The sequence below is a fragment of the Stegodyphus dumicola genome, chromosome 1 (genome assembly GCF_044657685.1).
Source record: "Stegodyphus dumicola isolate Sdum_Otavi_A_Nest chromosome 1, ASM4465768v1".
NCBI classification, from domain to species: Eukaryota; Metazoa; Arthropoda; class Arachnida; order Araneae; family Eresidae; genus Stegodyphus; species Stegodyphus dumicola.
Genome location: NC_140768.1, coordinates 21,179,002 through 21,191,366, shown reverse-complemented (window position 1 = coordinate 21,191,366; position 12,365 = coordinate 21,179,002). Strand labels below are relative to the sequence as shown.

Sequence of the window (12,365 nt, the reverse complement as noted above, 5' to 3'; positions counted from 1 at the left end):
TAAATGCGAATTTTGATTAATTGTTTTTTTTATGGTTTATACTATCAGAATCCATGATAATTTTAAAAGTTTCTTATAGAATCACATGAAAATTTTTTACACGAAGTTTGTAAATTATTATGCATGATATACCGTAGGCGTTAAAAAATAACTTTAGAGAATTTAAAATACATTATTTTTCCTTCAATAGTGTATGTATTGTTTTTTCAATTTTTGAGTGTTGGCTGACATATTTGGCCATATATTACTAATAGATGAACATTTTCGAATTATCTACCCCACTGGATGCTTATGGTTAGCATACACAACATAAAGTAAAAAATTACGTTTTTATCATTATTATTTTCTTATGGTTGATGTTTTTGTTAATTTCGTTGTAAAATTTTCAGTTGTGTAAATTTCACAAAAAATGAATTTTTATCACTTTTGAAGTGATTATATTTAAGTGAGACTGCAATCCAATTAAAAAAGTCTAACAAATTAAGAAATATAACCATCATTTTGAAAGAAGCTCTTCGAATATGGTGGGTTACATTAAGGTATAACGTTTCAGTCAGTCATTGATTCTTTTAAAAACATTCTTATGATTTTAAAAGCGAAATTATTTCACCCTTCTATAATATCACTTCCAAATTTAGTTGATGGCAGAACAATAAAATAATAATTTTCCATCAAACCACTGCATAAGCAGAAAAGCCTCTGTCCGTAACTTATTATCGCAGCCACCTTGGCGCAGTTTGCCGAATTTTAAGGAAGAAAAAGAACAATTACTTTTATTGTTAAAACATTTTATGTATTACATACATACCTACAGATACATTCTAAGTTTCAATTATATATTTATTCCAAATCAGTAAACTAGTTACAAACGGGTTTCTGCTTCTGTTGCGGAAATTTTGTAGAGATCACTTTGAAAAAGAATTCGAAGCATTGTTCCTTTAACGAGTTTGCAACAAAATAATGCATTTCTGCAAAATTTCACCTCTCTTTCTTCTATTATAAAAAATCCTACAGTACAAATTTTAAAATCGAGTTTAACACAAAAAATAATCATAATATTTCTGTAAAAGTCGTTGGAACTTGGAATATAACAAAAAGACGCACAAGAAAACGACGACGTTGCAAACTAAACATTTATCATGAGAATGGTTGCCTGAATAACTGTTATGCGCATAGTTACCAGAGTTTGGTGTAATCTAAAGCTTTGGCGATTTTTACTAAGGTAGATGGGATAATGCGTAAGTACTATTTCTTGTTTTGTGCACTTATAATTCGCCAAACATGACACTTTTAGGTATCTATGAAATCATTCCTATTCAAATCTTGCATTAAATATTTAACATAAAAGCGATTCACCATTATTATCTAAATGAAGATGGTTTCTCACCTTATGATTGCCGACTCTAATTGTGCGGAACTTCCCCAAGATTCCTTTCTTCTTGTCGCTAAAAGCGACGCTGTCGAAGTGCTCCTCCTCGTCGTCGTCGATGGCACAGCTCTCGGCAGCCGGTAATTCACAGTCCTTCGACGAACTCGACTGGACCAGCTTCATATACTTGAACTCCAACCTTTACGAAAAACACATGCAGTTAAAGATGACATCAAATGAGATTAAATAATTGAAAATTTTAAAGATTAAAGATGATGACCTTTAGAAAGATGTAAATAATTTCTAAGATATAGAATTGTATGTAGAAAGGTATACAACTTGCAATGTACGCCAGGAAGCCTTGGCTGGTAATTTTAAACTTTCTTAACTAACATACCTTGTACGAATACTAAGTGCCGGATATTTCCTTATAGGTATTAAATAACAGATAATTTTGATCACTCTTTTCCTCCTGTAAACACAGAAGGTTGATCTTTAAAGGACTTACTGGCTTGAACCTTTGTTTTTATACTCGTGCAGTCGAATTAAATCAATGCAATATACTGTTACGAAATGCCCAGCTGCGGTAAGATAGCTTCCCCACAAAACGGGTTTAGGGTTGCCAGATTTGGAGCGAAATCGCCCATTTGGTGACAAAATTGGTGATATATTATAGACGGAGAGGGAATATTCTACAACGAATTCTTATAGGTTTTTATATCGGCTTTCATCTCTTCTAAGGCGGGTCACTGGCATTCACTCACATATCCCACTTCTGACACCAGTTGTTGCGTTGTACCGGTTTGTGGATTTGGAATGATTGATAACAACACTTGATGAAGAATCAAAACACAATTTATTCGTCAGTATTACACGGGACAGTTCCAAAGACGCGTTACAGTCGTCTAAAAACTGCGATAAACACCCTGAAAAGATCAGCAACACAGCCTTCAGGCTATCAGCGATCAGGCTATAACGGTAAAGACAGCTTCACGACAAAGCTCTCGACACGGTCGATCTCTCTCAATCACTACTTCTGAACTCAACACGCTCAAGATACTCTTCACGATAAATTGCTACTACACGTGCAGGCAGGATATATATAGCTTCTGACCTGTCTTCGAGAATACACTGGGGAAAACTGGTAAGAATTCGTTCTAGAATGTTCTCGATCTGTCTATGGCATATCGCCAGTTTTGTTGCCATATGTCGTCAAATGGTCGACTTCTCGCCAAATCAGGCAAATCTGCCTTTCGTGCCACTTTCTGGCAACCCTAACCTATCTTAACCGCACCTGGATATTTCCTAACAATAAGCACGTAAAGTTGATTGATTGATTGATCTATATTTAAAATAGTAAATAAAATAACGAAGCTGCTGTAATAATCACACATAGTAAAACATCTGTAATAACTTTATAGTTATTACTATATAGTTATTAGTATATTAAATATTTATATACATAATTATGGGACCACTGGCATTGGAAATTTAAATCCATTTTTTGTATTGAAAATAAAAATATTCTTTTTTATAAACTCAGGGGGGGCATTCAATTTTTTTATGATTAGATTAAAAAAAAAAGCTTTTGTTCTTATAAAGTTCAGCCTCAACCTATAAAACAGGTTTCAAAGCTGAAGTTTTACATGTCATGTTTTTAGTCCAAGAAAGTCCAAAAACTGTAATCTCCCAATGCGAAAAGCCCGAGGCTTTGAATTTCTAAAGTGTTGGATGGAGCATGTACTATATCAAATTAAAAAAAGAAAACGCAAAAGATGTTTTGGTTTATTTGTTTATGGCAAAGCACTCGAGGGCTATCTGCCGAGAGGGATGCCTTCATGGCGGAATTGTGAAAGGAATCTGGCTCGTATACACGCTACCATAGGGAAAAGCATGAAAACGTCCACGCAGCCAGCCCGTTCGCTGGGATTCCAGGCACGGACCGATCTACCGGTGTTAAGCGACTTTACCGTTCGGCCATTAATGGGCCCTACGTGCAAAAGAACTTGATCGAAGAACATATAATAGGAAGAATAGCAACGAGTTTTGATAACTTATCAATCCCGGATGATCGTTTGTAAATAAAATCTAATTTGTTTGTAAACTTTATAGCTCAGTGTTAATTACAAACAAACACTACACGTTTTTTGTCCTCCCATACGATTGAAAATGATAACTATACGTTCTGATTGATATACATATCCGTTTCCATGCTTTGATTTGAAAGTATCGCATTGATCGTAATGTTTTCTCTTATATAGTATTTCAGATTTACAAAATCAATGATTTAACAATCACAACATTTTTAAAAGCAGCATATCTTTAGAATTCCCCATACAGTGTTAAGTGTTGTTATACATTTCTTTTCATAGTCACTGTCCTATTAATATTTATTACATCATTTCTTTAAAAAATACGCTGCGATAATATCTGGTAGCAGCATCCTTCTGTCTGAAAAGTGATTCGACACAAAAGTGCAACGAACACGAAATTTAGGACTGAAGCTTCACAACGAATTGCTTCATAATGAAAAGCTCGTCTTCGTAATAAGCTTATTCTCGTTCTATTCGGCATAATTTCAAGAATACATTTAATACTAATAAATGTAATATGCTGTTGACAGTCACGTGTTTATTTTAATACCCAATTTGAGATTTGGATTATCTCATAATATAATTTTTTACAAAAGTCTGTTCAGAACCTAAAGTAAATTATTCCTTCCGGTTTATTAATTTTAGTCAAAATGTACTATTCTGTGTTGTTCCCATTCAGTTAGAAGTATTAAATACAAAATTGGAAAAGTTTTGGATTATATTTTAATGTAGTTTTTTTATTAAAAACTGCTATGGGCTTCAAATAACGTACCACTATCATTAAAGACTGTTATGCTTCGTTCACACAGTGGTTTTAAAATCGTAAAATGTCTAAGCCAAGCATCGTTGCTAGGCAACCAGACCTTGCTTGTCAGAAAAACTGGTTTAAGGGCTTTGCCTAAACTTTTCAATTTTATGCAACTTGGTATAAGCGCTATCCAGTCACAGCGAAGTAAACATCAGTCGACGGTTTCGCTAAGTCAGCTACACATTTACGCATGCGCAACTTCCCCTTCCTTGATTGGCTGTGGCTTAAACGCAGCTAAAGTTTGAATGGGCTTAATGACTTTTATGCCTTAAACCACAAAACTTTATGACAACAAAACCGTCGTCGGAACGAGGCATTATGGCCTTCTGTGAAGTAGCATTTCGGTGTCACCAATTTTACACCAAATCTAATCAACGTTTTATATAAATGCAGAAGGCTTAAATACGGAAAATAGAAATTTTTGGAAGTTTCATAAAACAGCTATTGCTGATGAAAAATATCATCTCAGCCACATACACAGACGGTTTAGTGGTTAAGGAAGGCTGGCTGCGATACCGAAGGCCCCAGGTTTGAATCCCGGAGAAGGCATGGACGTAAAATTGTCTGTCCGTTCGTAGGAGGTAACGGTGGTCGCCTATTAGATGCCTCCACAATAAAACGGCCACCGTTTCTGGCCTTAGGAGTAGCCAATGCCGTTATAGGCAAATGCCCGCCATTAACAAAAAATATATATATACACAGACAGACATCATTCTAAAAATAGTAAAAACGTGTTGTGAAGACCCTAATTCAAACTTAACTGACTTAAAACGTACTTGGCGGGGTGCTAAAATTCTTAAAGGATTTTTATAGCGCAACCTTACCGATTACACATTCAGAAGTGTAATGTCATCGGTTGTCCTTAAGAATCGAATCATAGATCCCATATTCAATCAAAGACTATAAGAGTCTGATGTCGGATAACAAACATCTGACTGCACAGAGCTGAGGATCATGGGTAAAAATCCCAGCCGAAACCTATATCTTTCCAACTTTCGAAAATAGTTAACTGTTTTGTATTTAAATAAACGATTTATAAAATGCTACTGTTCAACAGCTTTTAAGGAAATTACATTTGTTTATTGATACCATGAAGTGTTTTTAAACACAACAAAAACATTTCACCTGTCCACGACATTTTAATTTTAATATGTTTTCTAAAGTTAACATCTTATAACTGCATCCCTTCATTCTGCCATTACGCTAACACTTGAACTGGACAGACTGCACCGCCTGCATATTTCACAAGTGCACATCAACGTAGCCACTGAGGGAGGAGTTTTGAAAATGGACCAATGAGCTTCTATTGGCATATGTTATGATATATTGATGTTCATGGCATATTATAGCTACCTAAATCGAGAAAATAACTAAAGCTACAGTTAGTCTCGAATATTATGCATTTACTAACACCTGTGGATTAAAAGAGAATTCAAGTGTATAGTTTCTTTTATTACTGAGCTGAGAAGAACTGGAAGTGTTACAATCTAGTGTTTTCTTATTTCAGTGGTCGCATTCTTTTGATTTTGAAAGTGTAAGATTCAGAATACATATTGTGTATGATCTAATTATATCCATTGTTAACAAAAGTTATATGTGAATAAATTGAATATATTCTTTGTGAATAAGATAAATTCGTTCTGTTTAATGATTATTTCTTGTGTAGACAGTACATTTTAAGAGTGAGAAGTTATTAAATGTGAAATTTAATACTCTAAATGCATACAAATGAAGATTGGTAAAGTTCTGCATTAGCTATTATTATAGAACATCTTTCATCTTTTTCATATAGATTGCAATAAAAATTGCTGACTTCTATTTACATATATGATTGGTGTAAATATTTTTCTCATATGCATAGTTTTATGTAAAGATAGCATTTGGGCCTAGATGTTTATCTCATACTTCTTTCTTCATCTTATTTACCACTTACTAAGTAATATTTCACATGGATATTTTTGCGAAGTATGCAACATGTGTTTATATTTATTTCAAATTTTTTCAACCAAGGTAGTGAAGTCCTCACAATTGGTTATAGTTGATCTAACTTCGCAATGAAAATTTTCAGAAGAAATCGACGATACTTTAATTATTTTGTACAGAAAATTTCTGGGCAAAATATTTTCAAACACCTTGCCTAAATCTTAAAAGCGCGGGACATGACATGTGACATGACAGAAATATTACTGGATGCCCATTGGTCCATCCTAGAAGCCACTCCATCGGTGGCTAGTCAGATGTGCACTTGTGAAATATGCGCACCGCCTTCGTCAAAAATCAATGCAACTAAAGCTGTAAAGGAAGTTTCCTTCCAATGATCTCGTTCTGTCATAACGGTACAATAAATGTAAATACAGCAAAAAGGTTTTTTTTTTTTTAAATATTATGCATCAGATTTCACCAGAATAACTTACGTGTTCGGTCGGCGTCCAAAAACACGGGGAATGCAATAAAACAAACTTGCTAGTTCGAAGTTAAACAGGGCCAGCATCCTTACGCCAGCATTTTCCGAACGAAGGCTTGAGATCTCTGAAACATGGAGAATCACTTTTCCCCACAATTTACAAAAACTTTTCCCATCTGCGTCTGCTTTGTTTGGTTCTACGGTGAATGCATAACTCAGATATAAACTGGAACTCTTATTGGCTGAACATTCAGATCGTAGTCGTATTAAAAACAGCAGCTACGATTTTTCTATGGCTCTTTACTTTTAGTGACAGGAGTCTTCAATATGAGTGGGCAGAATATCGAAACACCTGTCAGGAGTTCTTTTGGAAAGTGACTACGAACTGACATATTTTTACCCATAAGATACGTGTAACAACCGTATACATACGAAGATCATTCCTTCATTGATATGGTTTCCAGCGTTTATTACAGCTAACTGAAGGTATAATAAGAAGTATAAATGCCATACTTCACAGGTTTCAAAAAAAAAAAAAAAAAAAAAAAAAAATATTGTAAATTAAGAGTAAAATTAGGCAAATTCTAGTCTTTATTTAGAGTATATATTGATACCCCAAGCAGTCTTTTGGTACGTATCAGTATGGGCACAAAATCAAAATAAATGCAGCACTAGAAAATCGACTCACGAGCACATTAAAAAAAAATAGTTTGAACTACGATCACAACACTTTAAAAAAACAATTCTGAAATTTATCTTCCTAGTAGTGATAATAATCAGAGACTTAGCACATTAAGTAAACTTCCAGATTTATACAAAGGGATAATCGATAATTTTCAGATTTTAATTGATATAATTTTTGTTGAGCAATACAAGCATAAATTATTACTATAAGTAATTCATAGTATTGTTATTTTGCTCTTTTGATCGAAGGATGGAACATTGATTTTTGCAGGATAGGATACATCTGTAAGGATCTTAAGTTTTACTAACGTTTATTTTATTTTAAATCTTTACTATCACTTCTTATTTTCTACTTCCGGCCAGAATTAAAAGCGTTAACTTATTTATGCAAAATTTGTCTGGCGAACGCCAAGTACTTAAGTTGTGGCTTTTTGCCAAGCGAGAGAGAGGAAGGAGTTAGTGGAAGCAGGCCGCTTGCCTTAGAAGTTTTACTCGGTTGCTGTTTGCCTTCCAGGCCAGAGGTTTAATCCTCGTGATAATTTTAAACGTATTGTAGTGTTAACAGTTCTCTGTACTACATACGGCTTCCTGTTAATATCCGGCCAATCTTACACGTAGGCCCTTGTTGATTATTCCAAATTTAAGTTATATTTTTATATTCTTACGTTCAGACCACAAGTAGTTGGTCTCTGTATTCCGAAGTACGGAAATTATTGTAAAAAGTGAAAAATAAAGGGTTTTGTATACCCTTCCTGTGTCCTGTCTACTTCCCACATTTATTGAACATAGCTTCAGTAAGCTCCCTGTTCCGAGTCAGGTCTGTGCATGTTCCCAAAGAAAGTAAGACGGAGCATTGAACCTGATACATCCACTTCTTGGAAAAAAACAAAATAATGTTCTGTACTTTTTATGAAGATTTATACATCACGAGGATTAATGCAGAACGTCCGGAATAATGAAGCTATATAAGGCTTAATTTAGAAGTCAAACAACAAAAATCAGCGTTATATTTTCAAATTTTGGATGCTGATTACACTGATTTTTGTTATCAGCATCCAAAATTTGAAAATATAACGCTGATTTTTGTTGTTTGACTTCTAAATTAATACCTGTTCGGCATGTTATTGCATCTTAATATATAAGACTTATATTGACCTTCAGAATCTAATAAATATTAATTTAATGAAAGTGTTAATCGAAAACCTAAATAGCTACAAGCTATATGCATTAATATAAGCTTTAAATAGTGGATGGACAAAAATGTGGAAACACCTTGTAAAATGCATGTTTGAAAAGAAAGATTGATTTTAATGAAATATGTAGGTGGCGCTGGCGTTTTTGACTACTGACGCCACCTATACAACTTCGCAAATGTGCTAAACAGTTCAGTTGTTGTCGGAGTACTGTTATGTGAGGTTGTCATTGCATTATGTCAGAGTAACAGACTTCGAACGTGGGCAAATTGTTGAAGCACGTATGGTAGGTGCTTCCGTAAGCAAGGTAGCCGAGGTGTTTAGAGCTTCAAGAGGTACTGTATCGAAGATTTATTCCGCATATTTGAAAAGCAGAAAAACATCATCTGCTAAATCACAGCGCGGACGAAAGTGTGTCCTGAGTGATCGTGACAGACGATCATTAAGGGCAATTGTGACAAAAAATAAGAAGACCACAGTTGCAAAAGTTACTGCTGAAATGAATGTTGTGTTACCGAACCCTGTGAGTACCAAAACAATTAGAAGGGAGCTTCATAAACAGGGAATTGCTGGCCGTGCTGCAATTGAGAAGCCACTCATCAGTGATGCTAATGCCCGTAACTGGAAAAGGTGGTGTTTAAGTCATAAAGCCTGGTCTATAGAGCAGTGGAAGCGAGTAATATGGTCTGACGAGTCTTCTTTCACATTGTTTCCCACTTCTGGCCGAGTTTACGTCTGGAGAACGCCATCTCAAGCCTATAATACAGACTGCTTGTTGCCAAGAGTGAAACATGGCGGGGTTTCTGTTATGGTTTGGGCAGCCATATCGTGGTTCTCTGCTAGCCCCGTGATAACTGTGTCATGGCACATGACTGCCAAGACTTATGTGAACATTTTGGCCGTTCAAGTTCATCCCATGGTACAAACTTTGTTCCCCGATGGTGATGGTGTCTTCCAAGACGACAAAGCCCCTGTTTACACAGCTCACATTGTCCAGGACTGGTTTTCTGAGCACGAGGATGGGTTGTCCCATCTTCCCTGGCCACCACAGTCACCAGACCTGAATATTATCGAACCTTTGTGGTCTACATTGGAACGGAAAGTGCGTTCTCGTTATCCACCGCCAACATCGTTATCTGAACTTGCCACCGTTTTGCAGGAAGAATGGTATAATATTCCCTTGGCAAACATACAGGAACTGTATTTATCCATTCCGAGAAGACTGCAAGCTGTTTTGGATGCCAACGGGTTTCCTACAACATATTAAGCAAAGAGACTTGTTTTTTTAAAGGTGTTTCCATATTTTTGTCTAACCCCTGTAACTGGCAACCCTCTAGTCTTAACGTGTAACTTAATTATGTTTTAAAACGCTTAGTGAGTTTCAAATACTTCAGCATAGTTCACTTTTACGAGAAATAAAAATTTTCCTTTTGAAGAAGATGAGTGGAGCTGCTGTCACTAAATATATTCATTTTTTTTTTTTTTTTTTTTTTTTTTGTACTCACTATAACGTCTAGAGGTTAATTTCTCTTATTATTTGCATATTTATCTTCAATTATTCATTGTTAATGTATAGGGTTATTATTATTTTAATTAACCAATCATTATAATGTAAATCAGTTAGACAGTATTTAAGTCGAGGGTATTATATTCTAAGACAGAGCGTGCTCTCGAAGCCATGTTGCTGGGATTCACCAGCTTTAATTCTTCGGCTTCGTATTACTGCTGCCGATATTTAATTGTTACACCAGTGAGAATTTCTTAGTCTTTGGCTACTAGGCTTAGTTTTAAGTTTAAATTTAACTGTTACTTTGAGTTGCATCTCTGCAAGTGATGGTTGTTTTGTTAAGCACAAGATGTACGTTTATGTTAAAGTTCTGACTTAATAAAAAGGTTGTTTTAACTTTTTCAAGTCTATGTCGTTGATTTCAGACACAGTGATAATTTGCTCCAAGTTCGTTAAGAGTTTGATGCTAGTTTATGCTACCATAAAAGTCAAACTCTATCAATTAACTACCGTTCCGAATCGCATACTTTTACAGTGCCGTTATTTAGTAATATTAAGCTAAAGTGCTTTTTTAGTTATATAGCTTTTTGGAAGCAGAATCCAGGTATGAGACGGATTTTCAAGAGATACTAAAAAAAAGTGGTTTTCTTTTCTACTGAGTGAGGAAGACCGAGTGAATTCAGTCAGCAATTAGAGTATGTACATTCATCAAAATTGCTTAATCTCAGAAACATTGAAATAAATTGGGAATCAACCGTATTAGCTCACGAAGATCAATACTGTAAGCTGAACCATTGACACTGCTGATTGAGCTGTGGAGGTTTAAATATTACTTTCTAATTGAAATGATGGTTTGTTGACTGTGATTCTTTTCCAAATGATTCTATACTTAAGGGCTACCAGGAAAACACAGAAAGGGTGATCTGATCAGTCTGAGCATTTCTTGAGAGGTTTTATAACGTTAAGAAATAGGGGGAGTTATTAGGGAGGGAACACACTTTGGAAATTTTTAAGGTACCCATTCATACCTGCCCATAATACCCTTGACTAAAAATATGTTTTTAGTTAAAAAAAAAAAAAAAAAAAAAAAAAAAAACAGAATGTAAACATCAGAGTCTCTTACTTCCTGTTTTTCTTCCAGAAATAGAAAACTAAGACAAGGAGAAGGATACCAAATCCCACTCCTGCTCCGATCAGAAGTTGCAACTCTTTTGGTATTACTGTGCATGGTATGGTGCGTCTGAACGCCCCCTCAGCGGATCCATCAGGTAGGATGCAGCCCTGAGGCGAGATGTAATGGACAGTCTGCTGGCCATGAATGCATTCGCCACGTACAATCTGAAAGAAACAAAGAGTAATCGGTTAATGGGAAGGATTAATAGATTTAGAAGCTCTTGCAAAGAATTTCCCTTAGCTCTTGAGTGAGATATTCGTGAATTTACAGTTATACGGTGGCGGCATTTTACGTCTTGTTCACCACAAGTGGTGTCGTATTAAGTCTAAGCTCCGAATGTCTGGATTTATAGTAGGAAGATTATGCAATGAGGGAAAAGGAAGCTCTGGGAAAAGGTACAAGATTGTCCCTTGGGCCCTCTTCCTTGAGAAAGAATATTTTCTGTTGTTCTTGTAGGCAACGAAAGGATGCATCGAGTTCTGTGTCTACTTTTTTAAATATCAAAAAACGTGCTTTAATTAGATACAGCTACACTGCGTTCATCCAAAAATTTTTATTTTAACATAATTAAAACGCACACACACACACTAAAAACAAACTTCTGTTCAAGGTTACTAGAACTATCTGGAACAACACGCTGTGACTTGAATTAATTAAGCATCCAAACAATAATACATTTTTTACCACATTTTAGCATAAGCTGGATAAATATTATATCTAAATTATATTAATAATTATTTATTTTATATCATCCAATTTTAAGTAATCCTTAAATGTCATTCTTACCTTTGCGATACTAAAAACATCTCTAGAGAGAGGCATCTTACTTTGCTATATTTCTAAGTATTTCGTCTTGAAACTGATGAAGTCTTTTATGAGAGAAAGGTGCTACAATGGCTCAGATGCAGTTCAGCAAAACTGGTTAAATTATCGAGTTTTTCAACTGCCTTTCAGTTGTAGACCAAATCCGATAACTAGAAATACATACAATAAGTTGCATCAGCAAATAAGTTGTTCTAAGACTTCAGTTCCTACTAGTTGCCTCAACGTGAAGAGGGCGTGACAGTGGGGGGGAATGGGTGAAGTACGTTGGAAGTTTCTTATAGTAGGGCCACTCTAGTCGTGAAGGCGAT

General features: G+C 35.2%; 1 protein-coding gene across 2 annotated transcripts in view; it reads right to left on the bottom strand.

The window, feature by feature from the left end:
• The window catches only part of LOC118203451 (endosome/lysosome-associated apoptosis and autophagy regulator family member 2-like), a 195,613-nt gene that overhangs the window by 15,800 nt on the left and 167,448 nt on the right, over positions 1–12,365 (bottom strand). For both annotated transcript variants that reach the window (XM_085813430.1, XM_085813436.1), the window contains exons 19-20: positions 11,182–11,396; positions 1,388–1,568 (exon numbers count right to left, since the gene is read on the bottom strand). In XM_085813430.1, the coding sequence (XP_085669556.1) occupies positions 1,388–1,568; positions 11,182–11,396 (396 nt within the window). The remainder of the gene's footprint in view (positions 1–1,387; positions 1,569–11,181; positions 11,397–12,365) is intronic.